At 48.1% G+C, this 21,128-nt stretch overlaps 1 protein-coding gene across 1 annotated transcript in view; it reads left to right on the forward strand.

Annotated features, from left to right (window-relative positions):
* LOC144125577 (importin subunit beta-like) overlaps window positions 1–21,128 on the forward strand; it is a 61,851-nt gene that overhangs the window by 12,692 nt on the left and 28,031 nt on the right. The window contains exons 7-9 of the mRNA XM_077659070.1: window positions 11–125; window positions 2,064–2,225; window positions 5,110–5,477. Coding sequence (XP_077515196.1) covers window positions 11–125; window positions 2,064–2,225; window positions 5,110–5,477 — 645 coding nt within the window. The remainder of the gene's footprint in view (window positions 1–10; window positions 126–2,063; window positions 2,226–5,109; window positions 5,478–21,128) is intronic.

The raw sequence follows: 21,128 nt of genomic DNA on the forward strand, positions 1-21,128 counted from the left end.
TTTTCCACAGATGATGTCCTGCTCATACTGTCACATGTGCCACTTATCATAATAATTATCACTCTGTCCAGTGTCAATATTAGTCATTCAGACATCAAAATTGCTTCGTGTTCTGAACTAATTGGGTAAGTTACATTCGTTTCAAGCTTTAATGCACTAGAAGTTGTGTACCATCAATAAAAAGAAATGGGAATAGACTTGTGTAAAGAAAAATGGAATATCATTACAAATTCTTTATATATGAGTGTCATGGCCATTTGCCTATTATGATCTAGACATGACAGTTCACATTAAAAACATGCGTTGTGTAGGTTGTTGATGTGACGAAATGTATAAGTGCGAAATGCAGTAGAACCCCTCTATTGTAAAGTAGATCGGACCAGCAAAAATCTTTACTATATCAGGGTGACAATATATATCAGTTGTTGGTCACTGTTCTGTCTGGCTGCTTACTGAGCACAACTGTTGGTTTATAAAAGAAACACTTAAAAATACCTTACATACTGCTCTTATTGTGCCTTTATATGATAATTATTTGTTTTAGTTATCGCATGTTATCACGTTTTAGGCTCGGTTTACGTCTTGTGGAAGTACTCTGCACAATTTGCACGAATAAAATGTGGCTACGAATATAACGCCAGTTTGATTTCATGTGAAAACCAAAGCTTTGCATGATCAAGGCGTCATCTTCCACTGTGAAGCACGGTAAAACCGCCGACGCAATGCCGCGCGCTTCCGCTTCTTGACGCCGCTTCCCCGAGCTTCGTGCTACGAACGCACGCCTTTTTCTTCCCGTTTCTACTCCTCACTGCACTTTAACTGGTTTTCTTTCCTTAGCGACTCGCGCCACCTTCTTTCTACGTTCATGGCCTGCTTTACTTTTTCCGTGCGCGCAGCGCGCTTTGCCTCACGGCCTCAAGGCCTTCGATAAGTTGGCTTTTCTGCGCGGCTTTCAAGCTTAATGGTGAAGCCACCTCATAGAGCGCCGTTCTATTGTATTCGGTAACTACAGGCCACGCGATCCTATACTTCGCGAGTGCCACGATGTCATCATTCTGCGGGAAGTACATCGCCACGACCAGACGCTCTTTACTATAGCCGTTTCTTCGAAAAAAAAATCTTTACTATAACAGAAAAAAAAAGTACTGTCATCTATGGAAGGCAACATGAGACCAGAGGTTCACTTTATTATATCCGAGTTTTTGCTATAACTGAGTTTACAATAGCGGGGTTCTAGTGTGCTTGTGTTTTGGCTGTGTATAATATTTAATAAAATTTTTATGCTGATTGCACCCTCACATGCGCGGGAGGTGCGGGGTTCGATCCCCATTGTCGCCTGGTACCCACCAGTGATACAATGAGTACAAGCTTTCCTCTTCCTGGTGCTCAGCTTTCTTACAGTGAAATGCTTCAGTAGAAGAAAAAGTCTTGTGCCATGGCGCTCTTTGGCCACAGATGCCCTTGTGCCATAAAAAAAAAAATTCATTATCAAGCTGATGGCACATTAATAGTAGAAGAATGGTAGACTCGGCGAGTTGGGGATTATCCATTGTTGTTTACAAACAGCGCTACCAGAGATGAGGCATGGAAGACAATAGCACACACACTGCACTAATCTGTATGTGTCCTCTCATCTTCCATGGCTCATCTCTGATAGCACTGTTTGTAAACAAATGAAGGGCACAGTAATGTTTGACACAAAGAATGCATATATAGTTTCAACCAAAATTCAGAACTTCTATGATGTGTGGTTACGCAGAGCTATAAATAAACTTGCACCATTTATTTGTCCACTTTCTGGAGAGGCTGTGTTCAGTTGGCGCAAATCGATCGCAACATTCTCGGATGCGCGTTATGAACTTTCTTGTTCTTGCGTTGTTTGCGTTCTTCAAAATTGGGATTTTGTGGGACTAGTAAATATTAGTGCCTTTTTTTCAACTAGTCATAACAAGCTGGAGCAAGTATGGTAAAGAATTCATCTCACCTAAATTGCCTTTTGTCTGTTTGTGAATATTTGAGATGATGTGGCGCCGGTTTTTACACGCCTTTTGCCTCGTGCCTAGGAACTTGTGCACAGCATTTGGGGCTGAAATTCTTCCACTGGTGGACACTGAAGCCATCCATAAGCTGCTGACGGTAGGTCGACACTCAAAGATAACAAAGACAAAAGCACTGGCTTCCTTGGCGACCAAAAACATCAAGGAACTCAAGGGTGGCAGTTCATGGTGAGGTGCCTTGTATTTTGAAAGTTGAGTGAGTTTTGCTTGTGGGTTTGACTTTTAAAATATTTAGCAAATACACTGTGGGATGTTTGTATCACTTGACTCACTGTATGCCTTTATGTTGAATGAATTTATTAACAAAACTGAAGAACTTGATCATTCTATTTGGTCAGTGTTGAAATGTTTGTCAGTCAAGGAAATAGTTTTAGCAGCTGTGGTCTTACGCACAGAGCACTGAATACTGGCTGTCTTTCTTCAGAAAAAGAAAAAATAGAAATGGCAAATGGGCAATGGTCTTGGGAGGTTTCTATTAGATTTAGTGCTATGATGCAGTGCTCTGATGGGCTACCCAGTTATTAACCATGGATCTTCCTGTGATGTCTATTACTTAAGACTAAATTATACTCTGTACGACGTCTACAGGCTATTTCTGGATGCAGTACTAGTTATCTTCAAATCGGGAGTGCATTCGTTCAACCGTAGCCAGAAAATAAACAGGTTGAAAAAGTGACTGGTACCAGTATACTGCATTCAGCTGCATTTTGTTTTGTGGCGCATAAGCGAATAAGGCTATCATGCACCAACCACTGGGCATTCAGCTGTAGCAAAATAACCATGAAGAGGTCATATTATGGAATATTGTCTAGCCACAGTTACAGTCAGGTCCTAATACTTTTTTGTTTTATTTATTGTGGATTGCAGAAAATTGGTGGCTACATAAGTCTTAGATATACTGTTAGAACACTTCATGATGATATTTTGGCTTGCCATAGTGAAACATATATGCTGCAACTCCTTATGTGCATGGCTGTGTGTGGTTGTGGCATGATAATTATGTGGCTAGCTTAGGTCTGCTCATTTTCATCACTTGACAGTGCTCTATAGTTGCATGCTTTTCATAACTAGCTATTTTGATTTTTCTTTGATGGTATAATGCATCGATTTTTTTTAAAGCCTTTTATCTAAACTTTCCACTGAGCCACGTAATCTGCAGTGCCCTAACTATGCCTGAATGGGGCACCTACTTAGGTTATTTCTTCTGTATTGCTGTGCAGGTGAGCACCAGGTGTGCATGGATGGGGCGAGCTTCAGTATTTGCACACAGCAGTTCTTCCTTCCCAAAATTTGGCTGTAGCCCCTGCTGTCATTTCTTTTCTAAGTGTCTGTAGCAGTTTTGGTGACTTTGAACATAAAAATTTAAACCTTGACATTTTTCTCAATTTGTGTCTGCAGATGCCCTGCTCCTGTGTGTCTCTGCAGTACACAATGATAACCGTAAAAGTTTCCTACTATAGGCTTGTCTAGAACACGTAAGTAGTGTTTCTAAGAGCAAGGAAAACAAAAATTTGACACAAGCCACAGGGTTGGGAGTTTGTTTTTCATAAGCTCAGTCTTTGAAAACAATAGCTAGAGCCTAACATTACTTTCCACTGGGCATTTCTTGTACTCTCCAGTCAAGCCTGGCAAATAGTGTACCACTGGTATTGTACGAAAGAAAAATAGTGCAGAGATGGCAGCTCGGGTTATTACGTTGTTATTAAGCAAAATCCTTAATCATAACCATACTGTCCTTGTTTGTTATGCTGCATTCTTTCATTGCCTGCTGAGAGAAATATGTACTGCAAATGTTTGTAGTTGTAAACAATGGCCAGCAGATGTAGCTGTTGGAAATACTCTGTTTTCTACTTGTCTAGCGCTGCGGAGGAGGTACCAGTAGCCATTTCTTCACAACAAGCAAGCGTGAACTACGGCGTTTTTCACCTCATGTACCTCCTGGTTTATGTGTGCTCGTGTTGCCCAACTGAAGAGATTCTTCTCGAGTGGATAACTTTAAGTGAATGATTTATGCACTCCAATTCATCAACCTACTCTTTCTTGCAGCTTTATTGCAGCAAGTCGTGCAGCTTTGTTGGCCGCAAACTCGCGATTTCGCCGTGACGGTACTTCATCAAGGCACGTGACGTCACAACGCACGCCTCGCCGCGGAAAGTTACTGTGCTTTGCGCGCTCACCGCGTGCGAAGCACAGTAACAGTACAGTATAGCACAGTAAAGCATAGTGTCCAAAGCACAGTTGTGCAAAAGGTGGTTTAAACTTGTAAAGCGCATCACTACTAGCTTTTTTTTCACATTTTTTATTGCTTAGATCACCACTTATTCTATAGGTTCACAGATTTTTGCACCGCCCATAATACTTGTGGTTGCCTCCTCTTCCTTGCATTAAAAGAGTCGATCTGCAAACAAAGTGTTCAATAAGAGAGCATGCTTATTTTTGTTCCCAAACCATGCTCTTGGCATTTTTATTCGGGATGAGAAGTTAGAAATTGCATGCAGTAAGTTGCGAAATAATTTATGCGTTAGTTGTGTGTTGCCCTTTGGTGCTGACTTCCTGGTGCATTTTACATTCTCGAATGCATTGTACCAGCTTTGATAGCCTTTGATATCTCTTACCTTAATTCACGGAGCTCGCACTTGCATGAAAGAAATCTTAGGAATGTGGCACATGATCTGAGGCACTTTAAATGCATAGCTATGATTTATTTTGTTTAAGGGGTATCAAACCCTACAAGGTAAATGTCAAGATATTTATCCCTTACCGTAAGGTGAGGGATAAATGTGTTTGGAAGGGCTCTCAGTAGGAAATCTCTGGGTATTGGACTTCACTTTTTGCAGCTGTGTGTTTGAACTGTGATGTGATGCATCAAAATTCTTCACCTCTGCAGTCCACGTGCAACTGCTGAGTGTAGATTTTTTTGGCAGTAGCAACTTGTGCCACACCTTTTGTTCACACCTCTGACCGTCAATAGTGAAGTTGGCCAGGGGCGGCTTGCTTCCCCTCGGGTGGTTTCTCAGGTCCAGTGGTTGACTGTGCATGATGCCTTGTGCAGGACTGACGGGGGCCAGGCAAACCTAAGGAGCGCGGCATACGAGGCCCTCATGGAGTTCGTGAAGAACTCTCCACGTGACTGCTACGTGTGGGTGCAGCGCACAACCATGATAATCCTGGAATGGCTGCAGCACGTGCTGGCCCTTGTAGGACACATCCAGAGCAGCTTTGACCGGGCCCAGAACAATGGCCTGCTGTCACTGCGCACCACACTACAGAGCATGCTGCGCAGGATGACCCTTGAGGATGCACCCAAGATCTCAGACGCTGTCGTGGCCGCCGTACTTCAGATGTTCAGCTCGAGCAGTGGTCGCGCCGGTGGCGGTGTGCAGGAGGATGCGCTTATGACTGCCTCCGCTCTTGTTGAAGGTGTGGTCTTGCCTGTGCAGTTTCTGAAGCTTCTTACCAGCTGAGCACCCAACATGCATTCACAAAATAAGGTCTTTCTTGCAGGTTTCCAAAAGGAGTAGAAATTTCAAAATTCTGGTTTGTCTTCGCAGAAATGCTTGTGCATAAGATTTTTTTAAACACAGTGCAGTGACCACTGATGAGAAGTGGATTAATTTTAGTGTGCATCATATTTTTTCTAACTAAACTTTTCTATTTCTTGCTCAAATTTTTATGAGAGGGAATATAAGATTATAAATTTTTTTTTCTCCTCGATATCACTTATTTGGTATCATTCCGAATTTCACTATTGTGGCAAGTTTGTTATTTTATAAACCAGTGTATAACTTTTCAATCTGTATTCTGAATTGATTGCATAGGGAGTGAACCATGAAGGTAAAAATATATGATCCTACTCATTGCTCAGTCACCGTAGATGCAGAAAAACACAATGCTGATAAAATTGCCCATTACTGCGGACATTTCTGCTGTGTCACTAAAAAAAAAAAAAGCTTATATCTCCCTCAAAGGGAGGAGGAGGCAGGGGAACTCAGGTGATGATAGACTGGATTTTAATTGGTTGATTCGTGAAAAGGTGGCCACTTGATCTCATAGAGCTTACGGTTTGGGGTTTGCTTTGGCAGACATAATCGTAATAATGTGATGTGGTTGTTTGAGTTATGGAAAACGCTTCTGTTACTGTAAAATGTGTGGTGCTTAAGTAGTATACAGTGAAAGCTCGTTAATTCAAACCTCGATAATTCGAATTTTTGGATAATTCAAACTACAATACTTGGTCCGGCCAAGCTCCATAGAGATCTGTGTATAAAAAAGCCCGTTAATTCGAAACCGAATTGGTTCTGCTACAGATAATTTGAACTACGCGCCGCCGCGTCTGGGCGGCTTGGCACACAGCACGTGCCCCCCCCCCCCCCCCCCCCCCCCAAAAAAAAAAGCACCTCCGCATAGTTAGAGGCTGCGCACGTCCTAAACGGGGACAGAAGATAGAACCAGAGAAAACCGTGGAGGAGTGGGTAAAGCCTAAATGGCGGCATCACTGGCGCCGGAGGGTACGGGTTGGCAGCCGCGTTGGCGGTTGTGTACCCTCATTTCCGCGCAGCCTCCGCAACTCGCAACAAAATACTCGTTAATTCTATCCCTGTTAATTTGGAAATGCGGATAAGTACTGGTGGCGCAGTCCCAGCCAACGCCCATGAAAGGCTATGGCTTCGTATGGGCGCTGCAAATTACGTGCGAAAACTTTTTTATTGCAAAAGCAATACTGCTCGCACTTTCGGCCCATCGATGGTTGTGGTGCCTCCTTACACAGCTGCGCGTCACGTGACCGTGTGACGTCACGCCAGACCGAGAGATGGGGGCCCCAGCTTGCGGCATCGATGGTGGAGGCGAAGCCTTGCACGCCGCTGCTGCGGCGCTACTGAGAGAGGGCGCTCGCTGGTGTGACGTCACGTTAGGAGGATAAATGGGGCTTCAGCTTGGCTCCTCGCAGTGGTCGGCGCGCTGCCTTGCGCTATGTCGGATGATAAGTTTAACAAAGGGCAACCATGTCCACACCATCAGCCAAACCAAGGCGCAGCCAAGGGTATTGCTTTCGCAATCTTCCAGACTTAACCAAGCCATCGATGGTTGTGGTGCCTCCTTACACAGCTGCGCGTCACGTGACCGTGTGACGTCACGCCAGACCGAGAGATGGGGGCCCCAGCTTGCGGCATCGATGGTGGAGGCGAAGCCTTGCACGCCGCTGCTGCGGCGCTACTGAGAGAGGGCGCTCGCTGGTGTGACGTCACGTTAGGAGGATAAATGGGGCTTCAGCTTGGCTCCTCGCAGTGGTCGGCGCGCTGCCTTGCGCTATGTCGGATGATAAGTTTAACAAAGGGCAACCATGTCCACACCATCAGCCAAACCAAGGCGCAGCCAAGGGTATTGCTTTCGCAATCTTCCAGACTTAACCAAGCCAAGCCTTCAGAAAATTTTTTTTTTCTTCGCCAGTGTCGTCCATTCTTCCACGCATGAGGAGCCAACGGAAGCACGCGGTCAGCCGCGATCATGACGCCCGCTTTTAGTAGCCACCCTACTTTTAGCATCGCCCGGCGATCAGCCGCTGGCTGGAAGCGGCCAACGTGGGCTATCAGCGTGGACCAATCAGGGCGCGACACAGCTGACTTCCGCCCGCTTCTGCAACATGGCCGCGCCTGCCGAAGCGGCCTATCGTTTCGCCACGAACTCGTTGTTGCCGCTGCACTGTGCCTCATGTTCACGGCAAACAAAAGCCGCACGAAGCTTTCGCTTTGTCTGAAGATGCCCGTAACACAAAATTTTAGCGATGAAACGCGCCTGATTTTCACAATGCTTCTGGATTTTCAAAGCTGTTAGGCTTAGCCAGCACGCGTTGGTTGACGTCAGGAAGCGCGGGAGGTTCAAACAGGTTAACTATTTCGGTTCAGAAAGGGGTCACAAAGAATAATTCGTCCTGGTTGTCGTCATTGTATAAATAATAGCTTAATTGTAAATGCACAGTTGTTCTTTTCAGCATTTACTAAGCATATGGAATCACGCCATAACAGCAGCGATCTGGCGGCAGCCGGCCGTTTTCCGCTGCTTGTGGTGCTGCACGGCCACGGTGCGGTGCGTGGGCATTCCGCCGCGCTGCTCAAAATCTACAGCGCAAGTTGGCTGCATGTGGGCCGCTCATAGTGAACGTATAGAAAGCGAGGCTTGCACAACCGGACAAGCGCTGGCACTCTGCAAAGTTCGCTTCTCCCTTTTGCTAGAGCTAACGTCAAAAGGTAAACACATTGTGACGTTATCACTGTACAGCATCTTCGCAAAATGCCAAGAAATGCGTTGTGGACCGTGATGGTGCGAAACGGAGAAAAGCGTTAACAACTGACGTTTTTTTTTTCAAATTCCTAGGCACAAACCGGGGGTGGGTGGAGGTTCAAACAGGTTAACTATTTTGGTTCAGAAAGGGGTCACAAAGATTAATTCGACCTGGTTGTCGTCATTGAATAAATAATAGCTTAATTGTAAATGCACAGCTGTTCTTTTCAGCATTTACTAAGCATATGGAATCACGCCATTTCTAAATCCTGGCAGCAGCGGTCTGGCGGCAGCCGCCCATTTTTCGCTGCTAGTGGTGCTGCACGGCCGCGGTGCGGTGCGTGGGCATTCCGCCGCGCCGCTCAAAATCCGCAGCGCAAGTTCGCTCCATGTGGGTCGCCCATAGCGAATGTACTGAAAACGAGGCTTGCACAGCCCGACTACGGCACCTCATTCTTCCTTTCTTCTTTCACTCCCTCCTTTATCCCTTCCCTTAGGTGCGGTTCAGGTGTCCAACTATATATGAGACAGATACTGCCCCATTTCCTTTCCCCAAAAACCAATTATTATTATTAGCCCGACAAGCGTTCCCTTCCCCCCCTTGCTAGAGCTAATGTCATCTTGGCACAATGCCAAGAAATGCGTTGTGGACCTTGAAGGTGCGAAAGGGAGAGAAGCGTGAAGGACTGACGCTTTTTTTTTTTTTTTCAAATTCCTAGGCAAAAATCGGGGGTGGGTGGGTTCATTATGCGAGTACGTTGTTACGCAGGTAAATACGGTACATATACCGTAATGCAAATGGTTCTTGTCAGTTTTTTCGAGGCCATTCGATAATTCGAACTTTTTTCCCGGTCCCGTGAAGTTCGAATTAACGAGCTTTTACTGCAATGTTTTTTCAGTGTTTCCGCTAAATAATGCAGCCTCTGATATTTACAAGAAGAAAAAATTAATGCGTACAGTGACAGCTGAACTGAATGCGTACAGTGGAACAGCTGACATCTGGCATGTTAGTGCCTCGTATAGCTCCTTGGCCCTAAAACGTAATTTTCTTCATCATTTTCGATAGTGTATAATGATACAGTTCTTTGGAGGTACATATACTATATATGCTCATGTAAGAGCCGCATATTTTCCCACGGTGTTGACAGGGTGCGTCCCTTACATGGGATCGGCATTTTTCCATTAAATTTTTCCGACCATAGTGATGCCACTATTATGCGCCCCTTTTTATGTTTCAATGCGCCGTTTTATGCATTGTGAATCCTTCAAATACAAAAAAACGCTCGTAAATTCGAAGTTACGGTGAATTCGAACTGACGCGCCAGGTCCAGGCATAGCCCTGTGTATTTCAATGGGGGAAAACTGATAATTCGAACTAGGAGTCCCTGGCTGACACCATTCCTCGTAGATAGTTGACCCACAGCGAGTACAACGCCGCGCTACGTATTTACTAGAGATGTAAAATAATGGAAAGGAAAAAAGCTGAGCACATAAGGCTGGCGTAGTGGGCTCCGGTGCATGCCGAATCAGGTTTTTGTTGCTGGAGCACTCGCCCGTGTTATTCACGCTTCGGCGCAGTAGTAGCTGTATGTTCGGCGCAAGTCGTTCCAGGTTTTCGTTTTGCCGCGGTTGCTGGGTCACGATCACGTTAAGGTGGCTTAATCACGTGGTGTACACAACGCAGTATGGCGGTTCGGTCACAATCGTGATGCGTTTTGTTGCCGCGAGCTACGTGGACAGTAGTGTGGAGGCGTTGGAGCCTTGGAGTGACGCCGATATATTTGAGGCTACATGCTGTCAGCAGACGACACAGGGCTCGCATGCGGTGACCACAGCCAGCAGTGATGAGTCAGACTACAGCGACGAGCCTATGCCACCGCCAAGTGCATGGGAAGTAGCGTCGGCGCTCGGTGTTGCAGCACACCACTTCTGTGTCAGTGAGAACTCTGACGTTGCACAGGAGCTTTGGGCAAGCTGCAGATGATACTGATAGTCTCGGCAGAAAAAAAAATAAGCAAATGCACTTTGCTGATTACTTTTAATTTTGACAACCCATCCCCGTAAATAAACATGTTTTGGAGCATAAATAGCGGGCCGAAGCCTGCCTGGCGTTGCATATGTCTCCTTGCCCAACGCCGCCTCTCCTCCCTGCTCCGCCCCTCCTGTTCAGTTGCATTGAGCGCAATGCAGCGGCGCTTCCTTCAGTTCCGTCCTCCTCTCCACCACCTGTCCCCTCGGGACTCGCGATGCCCCATCGTATCTCCATCGCTGCATGCTAGCTCAGCGTAGGGTGCCTCGATGGGCCAGCGCCGCTTTCAGGGTGAAGACACCGCTACCGGCTGGGACAAGTTGGGTCTCACCCTCCCGTTCAGTTGCACTGAGCGCAATGCGGCGGCGCGCCGTTTTGAAGAAAAAACTGCAGCTGCCGCAAGGAATTCAGAAAACTTGGTGTTCTACCTTGACAGAGTGGTACCAGCGATAGTTTAAAGAGTGAATCAGAGGTAGTTACTATAAAGTAGACTATCTTTCGCAGCTAACCTGCCGATAAAGTCGCCGCCTTATGAACAGTCGGTGCACTCATGCGCGTTGGTTCTCTTCTGTAGCGTTTATTCTGTGCAGTGTTCCTTCATAACAGCTTTCTTACAACCAACGCACCATATTACTGTTACTGGATAACAGTCGCTTTTGACCGTTACTGGAGAAATAAAAGCCGCCTTGCGTTCGCGTCATGTAGCCACGGCTTCTTTGCTTACTGACGCACAGAAGATAGGCTTGGCACCAGGATATTCGTAGTGAGCTGGCGCAAAGAAGGAGAGAGGAGAAGCTTCCTGCCTTCGTGGCATTAAGATAAAACAAATAATAAACTGAACAAAAAGCTGCGACGAGAGTTTCACATACGCGCTTACCCACAAGAGCGCATAAATAATACGGCTGCCTTATTGCGAAACGTCTTTGCGATCAGGTTGTGAAGCCAAAGCCGCTCGGCAACTTTTGATGGGGCCTCGTAGGTTTTAGCACTCGCACAAGTGCAAGCGCTTGTGCTCTGGTGGCCAAAACACGCGACTTTTGACAGCGTGGTGCAGAACGTGCGGTATGTACCGAGGCGGCTGTAATCGAGAGAGGAAAGGCCGCGACGCGTAACGACGACGACGGGCTTCTAATCGGAAGAAGAAAGGCGGCGGAGAACGCACAAAACTTGTAAAACCGAAGCGAAAACGGGCCACGCCCCTTTGCTTCAAGTGAGCTCGTAGTATGAGTGATGGTAACAGTCAGAGACCAAGTTATGAGGGTCTGTTGTGTTCCTGGGTGTTCTGCCCGCACTATTGAAATGACCCGGCTTTTTGGCTTTGTTCGCGGCAGCGCGCGCCAAAAAAAAATGCCAATCGCAGGTCAAACCAGACTGCGTGAACAACAGTAAACTTCAAAGTATGAAAGGTAAGGCATGCGAAACGCTTGTTTTCCAGAACAATTTCTGCTTGGGACGGAGCAATAATGCACTACTTATCTTTGCATCCTCATAATTATTTAAATTAGCAGCCATGAAACGCACCTTCTTGCATTGATTTCACGGCAAACGAAAAGCTGCCTGAATGACAGTCTTTGGCCAATATGCAACTGCAGCTCGAAATAAGTGATCCTGATTGTTGGAAAAGTAACTGAAGTGGAGAGTATTCGGGTCAAAAGGTCACTGGAATATGCTGCGCTAGTTGTAAGAAAGCTGTTATGAAGGAACACTGCGCAGAATAAACGCTACAGAAGAGAGCCAACGCGCATGAGTGCACCGATTGTTCATAAGGCGCAGACTTTATCGGCAGGTTAGCTGCGAAAGATAGTCAACTTTATACTAACTACCTCTGATTCACTGTTTAAACTATCTCTGGTACCTTTCTGTCAAGGTAGAACACCAAGTTTTCTGAATTCCTCGCGGCAGCTGCAGTTTTTTCTTCAAAACGGCGCGCCGCCGCATTGCGCTCAGTGCAACTGAACGGGAGGGTGAGACCCAACTTGTCCCAGCCGGTAGCGGTGTCTTCACCCTGAAAGCGGCGCTGGCCCATCGAGGCACCCTACGCTGAGCTAGCATGCAGCGCTGGAGATACGATAAGGCATGGCGGGTCCCGAGGGGATGGGTGGTGGAGAGGAGGACGGAACTGAAGGAAGCGCCGCTGCCCCCCGAAATGATGTAAGGAGGAGAAAGAAGGGGCGAAGCGGGGAGGAGGAGGAGAGGCGGCGTTGGGCAAGGAGACATATGCAATGCCAGGCAGGCTTCGGCCGATTGACTGCTTCGGATTCTGCCCGCACAGCGGGCCATAATGACCGCTCATGCTAGCGCACATTCGATAGTTCGAGCAGTTTTCCGTTCTCCTTTGAGTTCAAATTAACGAGCTTTTCTTGTATATAATGCATTGAAAGTATGGAGGAGGAGGAGGAAAAACTTTATATTTGATATTAAAATGTGTTATTAGCGGTCGCGGGCTGTCTTCTTCATCTTCCGATGAGTTATTGCAGCCCGTCTTAACAGGGTTGGGGCCCCTGGTCCAGGGCTCCACTGAGGTATGCCGCTAGGTAGGCTCTCCGCACCAATCCGCGCTGGACGGCCGGGTCCTCGCTGGAGAGCATCCCCTCCCACTGTTCCGCACTCGGGTTTTTGTTTATTGCAGCTAGATCCTTGTTTTTTTGACACACCCACGTTATGTGCATTAACGTGGGTTTTTCTCCACACCACGGACATTTGCTGCTGTATTGCGTGGGGTAGATTTTACTTAAGGTATTTAGATTGGGGAAAGTCCCCGTTTGCAGCAGCCTGCAGCCTACTGCATCTTGTTGGTGTAGGCTGTTATGGGGTGGCGGATATTTGAGTCGCGTTCCCCTGTGATAGTTTAGAATGTCTGAGTAGCTCAGGGGTACCGGGTCTGCTGCTGGGTTGTAGAGGTCAGTTTGAGTGGAGGCTCGGTTTGTGTGCTCTCGAGCAATCCTATCTGCCTCTACGTTCCCGGCGATCCCGGTGTGTCCTGGTACCCACATGATTGCGTGCTGCAGTTGTTGTTCCTCGGTTCGCAACATTTTGGGCGATTTAAGGATATGTAGAGCTTTCCGTCCTATTTTTCCATTCATGTAATTTCTGCATGCTGCTTGCTAGTCTGTTAATATTGTCAGAGACCTTCGGATACGGTAGCCCTCCGCCGCCGCCAGGGCGATGGCAGCCTCTTCGGCTTCCTCGGCCGCACAGTCCTTGAATGATGCGCTGGCTATTCACCTGTGTGCAGAGTTTATTGCCGTTGCTACCATTCTGTTTTTGATTTCTCGAGAATCTCCCGCAGGTACGCAGCCGCGTCTGTGTACAGTGTGTTTTCTTTTTCGGCTAGGATTTGTTGAACGTATTTTGCCCTAGCTTCCCTGCGTCCTTTATGCAGGTTTGGATCCATGTTTTTCGGTATCGCGGCTATCCTGAGTGTGTTGCGATATTCGTCAGGTATCCGCTCTGTTCTTCTTGTTTCTTGCAGCGCACCTTCGTAGCCACACCCATTTAGGAGCGCTATCCCAGCTTTGGTTTGTTTTAGCCTCTGTAGCTGCGCCGCAAGTTGGGCTGCTCTCAGCTCTTCAAAGGTGTTATGCAAACCCAGGGCTAGGAGTTTCTCCATTGAGGTTGCTTGCGGTAGGTGGAGCGCTAACTTATATGCTTTCCTTATTATTGTGTCTGCCTGAAGTATTTCTCTCTTAGTGCAATTGTAGTATGCGAGGCTGTATGTTATTCTGCTTACTACGAGGCTTCTGACGAGTGTTAAAGTGTCATTTTCCCGCAGGCCGTGCCTCCTTCTGGAGACCCTGGTTATCATGCGCGCCACTTGCGTCGCCGAGGCTTTGATTAATTTTAGGGTGTGTGTGCATCTCTGGTTCGATTGGATCCACATTCCCAGTATTCTAATGATCGTTTTTTCCGGAATCTGTTGTCCTTCTAGATAGACGTTCATCCTGAGTTCCTCCTCCTCCGGTACTGTGTGATTTTGTCTGCTTCTCCAGATTCTTAAGAGCTCTGATTTTTCTGTTGAGCAGGCAAGGCCTCTACCTCTGACATAGTTCTCTACGCATGTGGCTGCTTCCTGTAACTTTCCCTCTTTCTCACCGAGCGAGCCCTTCGTGACCCACACTGTGATGTCGTCGGCATATATTGCGTGTCGTACGCCTTTTACATTTTCCAACTGTTTTGCTAAGCCAATCATCGAGATGTTGAAGAGGATTGCGAACATTACTGATCCCTGCTGCGTTCCTTTATTGGGCGTGTGGAAACGCTCGGAGCGAATTTCACCCAGTCTATGGATGATGGGATGTGCACCCGACGACTGGCACGAATTACCCGCATGAAGTAAAACAGGCTGCAGAATCAGAGTTCAGTTTCCCCTTCCGGTGGCGATGAGAGGAAACTACTTGATGATTATAATAATAATAATAATTGGTTTTTTGGGGGAAAGGAAAATGGCGCAGTATCTGTCTCATATATCGTTGGACACCTGAACCACGCCGTAAGGGAAGGGATGTGAAATCGGGGTTTCTTGATGACCCGGTGGTTCTACTCGCAAACATTCACATTACTCAAGGAAAGGAGGTTAACTATTTATTTACAACATAGGTAAAAAAAAACGAGAAGAAACAAAGCAAAGAGAAAACTATTTACATGACTAAATCGTGGATCAGACGAATTCGGCCTCCGCTCAACCCAGAGCGCTTGGTTTTAAACCCTCTGTCTCCGCCCTTAGCGGGGACAGCAACCAATAAGATAACAAACGACCCATCTCGCCAATCAGTGGTTAGGGAAAGGAAAATAAGGTCCACCCACTGATCAGAGATTGGGGAAAGAGTTCTGATTAAAACATTTGGGAAGGAGGTTTCAAATAACCGCACATACAACACAAATGCGACTTCCGTTCTCCACGCCTCCCACAGCACCACAGATGCTAGAAACATGTGCCGACGAGGCGATGACTCAGGTTGTTGACAGCAACAACGAGAACACAGTTGTTAAGGGAATAATCCGTTTCCTGGTCACCCAGCACTCGGTCCCCACCCAGCTGTATCTCTCCCGCATCGCCGGAGTCTCGTCACCCCTTGACGACGCACACATGTCGACAGCTGTATCTGGTTAGGCTTTTTCAAGGCGGATTATGCCCGAGGCGGCGCGGGTAAACAAGGACATCCGCTGCAAGACGGAGGAAGTAGGGACCAGACGGCTCCCTTTGATGCGGCATGCGGCGCCGACACTGGCGCGGCCTTTCTCAGTCTTCGTTCGAAGAACGGTCAGCGAACTCCACACCTCCCAACCAAGAATGTCATGCGGACACTTGCTGTCAGTGTGACATAAAAGTTCAGTCACAATTTGCCGGAACACAAAAAAAATCGCACAACCGTGCACACAGACACGCATATTGTGGTTAATTCAATCCGCACACAGGGGTAGAACACCAGTCTGCACATTCCAGAACTTGCCATGTCCGTTCTCTGAAGGCTAACTGCCAAACTAGCCTTCACTTCTCCCCGTGACTACCGCAGTAAGCTAACTAGTTACCCTAAAGAAAATTACACCTACTATTACTTACGCATGCAAACATTAGGCACACGGAGAACTCGCATGCTTTAATCTCTTCAGCGGCGCCCGGCTTGGACGCGGTCTCACTGATGCCGACCGGTCACAAAAAGGGACAACTCCTGCGCCCCCTTTGCAAGCACCTCTGCGTTCCAGTAATAAACCTACAAAGGCCCGGTAGCGCGGTGATTGTCGAACGGTCCAGCCGTACGAAGACTCTGAAATGAAAGCGCCATTGCCTGTCAAGCTTCCCCCCCTTGGCAGTAATCGGCAATCTGGCGCGCCCAATGAGTGTTTTTGCTTTCTAATGCATGGTGCGCGACCAGTTAGCTCTGACTGTCGCCTGCCAGGTACTCTCCGTTTGGGGCGGCGCTCCAGCCTTTTCTGAAATCTTTTACGTCGTGATTTCGCTCGCCCCTCTTTTTCCGTGCAAACTGCTGTTCCCACCGAATAACGTGCTATGCCACTTCCCGCCTGCCGCTGCCTATCCACAACGTAAACGCCTCTTGCGGCCGAGAAGCACGCCTTCACCTTGCCCTTCCTGTTGATACCGTCTGAGTAACCCATAGGAGTAGTCTGAGGGGACTCGGCTTTCTTGCATTTAGGGTGCACTCGGCGGCGACGACTCTCTCTAGGTGTCCGTTGGTTTTCTGCGTGCACTCCCCTTGTTCCAGAATTATGCATGGAAACCGTCGCTTAATCCTCCAGCAGTTCTTTGCTGTCGCCCGGCGCGCTCAACGCATCTGCCAATACCGCTGCCCGAGTTAGCGCAACCTGCGTCCTTTGTATCGACAGCTCGACCGACACGAGCGGCGCATCCTCAGCTGCCAGTGATGGCCTACAGGCCTCCTCGGTGACAACTTCATCAGAACCTGCTGTCACCTTTAAAGTTTGTCGTGCGCTTTCGCAGTTCTGGGGAACTAATCTGCCAGGGACAGCGACGTCAGACTCAGAATTAGCATCTCTTAATTCCGGCCTCGCTCTTTGTGTTTCCAGCACTTGCACTTTTTCTGTCTCACTGGCCTTTTCTCGTGCTATATGCTCCGAACGAAGACGATACGTTTCGCGCTTCAATTCCAGTGATTCCCTCTCTACTTCTGCGATCTGCAACCGCAGTTGCAGCATTGCTAACCGCGTCGATGTCGCCTCAGGTGCGGCGCTCTTCTGACCTCCGCCCATATGGCCCGCGGGCGCCAATGGGTCCTTTTCTGGCATAGGAGCCAGCACCGTTTTCAGTCCATTTGCATAATCGCCCAACCGCTATCTATGTTGCGCATCCTCTAGTGGCGGAAACTGCATTTGCATCAATTTTATTTCTTTAAGTTCAAGTTGGAGCTTCAACTTTTCAATTTCAAACATTTGAGCCTTGCGCTCCCTTTCGTTCCACAAAGCTTTCGTCATATTTTCTAGTGCCGGCTCTGTCGTTAGCACCGACTCTGATGACACGAGTAGCTCAACAGGCTCTAGACCATTCCCCCCTGCAGCATCCATCTCTGCATCAGTCATTATAGCGCTACCCTATAGCGAACGACTACTACACAGACATGGCAGTTTCGGAGAAAGCAAACAGGTGTCCTACCTCTTTCGATGCTCCGACAACCGCAGCGCTGTCAATCTCAGCGTGATGACAGCAGGCTCCCGGGAAGGTATAGACGCCCACGAGTTGATCCTGGTCCCTCAGCAGCTCACTGTCTCGGACCTCGCTTGACTTGGTCGCTTGGTTCTCAGCCTTTTCGATGGGGACGCTGGGTTCTTTTCAGCTGCTTGCTGACTCGACCCCCGATGGCTTGTCGTTGCCCAGCTCCTTCAGCTCCTCGCTGACTTGAGCCTCCGACGTCCTCTTGAACTCGACCCATGACCTGAAGCTCTCGACGTCGCCTTTCGATGAAGCTTCACGTTTTCTCCTTTAGGACAAACAGCTTGTCCACCGACTTGTTCTTCTCACCTTCCGTCCAATGCCTTGAGTAGAAAAAAGTTGCGATCCTGTCGACTGCGCCAGTTGAGTTTCCCCTTCCGGTGGCGATGAGAGGAAACTACTTGATGATGAAATCTGGGTTTCTTGATGACCTGGTGGTTCTACTCGCAAACATTCACATTACTCAAGGAAAGGAGAAGGTTAACTATTTATTTACAACATAGGTAAAAAAAAACGAGAAGAAACAAAGCAAGGAGAAAACTATTTACATGACTAAATCGTGGATCAGACGAATTCGGCCTCCGCTCAACCCAGAGCGCTTGGTTTTAAACCCTCTGTCTCCGCCCTTAGCGGGGACAGCAACCAATAAGATAACAAACGACCCATCTCGCCAATCAGTGGTTAGGGAAAGGAAAATAAGGTCCGCCCACTGATCAGAGATTGGGGAAAAAGTTCTGATTAAAACATTTGGGAAGGAGGTTTCAAATAACCGCACATACAATACAAATGCGACTTCCGTTCTCCACGCCTCCCACAGCACCACAGATGCTAGAAACATGTGCCGACGAGGCGATGACTCAGGTTGTTGACAGCAACAAAGAGAACACAGTCGTTAAGGGAATAATCCGTTTCCTGGTCACCCAGCACTCGGTCCCCACCCAGCTGTATTTCTCCCGCATCGCCGGAGTCTCGTCACCCCTTGACGACGCACACATGTCGACAGCTGTATCTGGTTAGGCTTTTTCAAGGCGGATTATGCCCGAGGCGGCGCGGGTAAACAAGGACGTCCGCTGCAAGACAGAGGAAGTAGGGACCAGACGGCTCCCTTTGATGCGGCACGCGGCGCCGACACTGGCGCGGCCTTTCTCAGTCTTCGTTCAAAGAACGGTCAGCGAGCTCCACAATCAGTTTACTGGCAAATGTCAGGCAATTCTAAATTAAGATCAGGATCCTCCAAAGATCTTGCGCTCGACTGACAGTAACCGTTTCTTGTCCGACGGTTCAGAGTGGTGCGCCACGCATGCGACTCTTGGCCGTCAATTGGTTAGCGTGAGGTGGCGTGCGCCTGGCTTCCTTTTCCGCGCACTTCATTGTCGAAGGCCTTGCGGAAATCAGTTATATGTACGTTTTGATGTATGTTCGTTTTATATTAAACTGTTATTAGACCCAAAGCACAGGCCTAGCGACACCAGGCAAAGAGCGCGTATCGCCCGAGCCTGGCGGGTGGCACGTCGCCGCGGCGTAACGCGCCGCTAGTGTGGGTACTCCGCGTTCTAGCTTTTGCGCAGTGTAACGTTTTAACGTGATAGCATTAAATGCCCTGTTACCCAGAAATTCCGGTGTTCGCGTTGTGAACGAAAATTAGGATGGCCCAGGAGGCCACCAAGGTCATGTGACGTTGTGGCATCATCACAAGCTGCCCACCGGATTGCAAGCAAACTGACCACGGTGGAAGGTGGCTGTTAAATTAATGATAGATCACAAGTGGTTGCTTTGGAAGAGCAAGCTGGCTCTCACAAGCCCCACCTGTGGCAGCGCCTTCCTTCACAGGGCAGCGGCGCATCCCTTAAACCGCTGCACCATTTTGGAGGGAGTGGTGTGAGGACTCCCCGGGACTTATGAGTGTACGGTTAAGAATGACCAGTTCCGCATATAAGGGCATTAACTCATTACTGCTATCACAGTATATCCCTAAGGTGGAGCTTAAGTGTGTAGCAGCAGCAGCGCCCTTACTCAGCAGGAGCTGCACCAGCCGTCGAAGATGATGATGCCGAAGTGCGGTGGAATTGAGCTCGCTCCTCGTGCCGGTGTCACGCGCCGTTCGGCTCCACGCAAACAGACGTTCTAGCTCTTCAGCCAGTAAATCAACCATTTCCTTCTTCGTGCCGGCCTCATACTGATTGGCGCAACAAACTTGTCACTAGGAGCAGCACCAGCCGTCGAAGATAACGCCGAAGTGCGGTGGAATTGAGCTTGCTCCTCGTGCTGGCGTCATCTTCGACGGCTGGTGCTGCTCCTGCTGCGTAAGGGCGCTGCTGCTGCTGCTACAAGTGTGCCCTCCAATTTTTATCCTTTGTTGTGCGAATGTCGAGCACACAGGACAAGTTAGCAGCGCTGAGGCACCGCACATGTTCGCTCTTTCAGGCAGAGTCTGGTGTGCGGGACGATGCAAGCTTAGTCATGACTAGTGTCGCCGCAGGCTTTTATCGTCTGCGAACTCCTAGTATAATTTACCACGTGGCCAAAATTATGCACACAGGAAGCGAATCTTTTGACTGCCTTTCTTTTTTTAATTCCTGTATAAACGTGTGTAAGTGCCGCACCCGTGTGTGGGCTTCATCCTGTTTTCAAAAAGGAAATATTAGAAAAAAATAATATCCGTGTAAGGGCTGCAGCCAAACTTTCCACATTACCCATGCTAGGGTGGCTAGAATGGGGAGGTGTGAAGACCGGCTTCCGGATGCTGGCCCCAAAACCCGTTCCTGCCGCGCGGCGGCGCTGCTGTCGTTTCTCGCGGCGTCTGCATTGCTCCGGCCCGGCGAAATGATTTGGTCGCGCGTATTTTCATCCGCTTGAATGCTTTAGATGCTGACAAGTATCTTTTTTCAGCAATGTAGACGCTAACATAAATAATTTAGTGCTTCCCTACTCTCATTCCACGTGAGAAACTGCCAGCACTGACCACACGGCTGATACAGCGAGGGGCTTGATGTTCAACGCTTATCTCCAGTGCTCTTAACGGAGTCACCTATTGCCGAGGTTGGCGCATTTATGCGCTGCCGAAAGTACAGTTTGTCATAGGAATTACTGTGGAAAGGTCAGCGTGCTGGAACGACCTTGAACATGTCGCCCGCGCATTTGTCACATATTTTCGATTGTGATAGTACTTTAAAGGGAGGAAGAGATGGGTATAATATATACGGTCATTAAAAAGATTATAAAGTACAAAACGTTGGTGGCTCAACACAAGTTTATTACAAATAGTGCAGTTATTGCAGAGCACATTTTTACAGAACACAGGAATTAACCCTCTTGACTTTTTTGTGAGTATCAGACTGGTTTAAACCCTTGAACCCAAGTACTCCCTACTCGCCGTGGTAGGGAGTACCTGGGTTCCATTCCGGCCACATTTCGATGGTGGCGAAACGCAAAATTCACCCGTGTGCTGTGCGATGTAAATGTACATTAAAAAACCATTAGACCGTTCGAATTAATCCAGAACTCTCCACTACAGCTACCCTCATGGCCCGTTCGTCGCATCGGGTTGTTAAAACTTTTTGAGAGAAGCTTAAACACGTAC

The sequence above is a fragment of the Amblyomma americanum genome, chromosome 3 (assembly GCF_052857255.1).
Source record: "Amblyomma americanum isolate KBUSLIRL-KWMA chromosome 3, ASM5285725v1, whole genome shotgun sequence".
Lineage (NCBI taxonomy): Eukaryota > Metazoa > Arthropoda > Arachnida > Ixodida > Ixodidae > Amblyomma > Amblyomma americanum.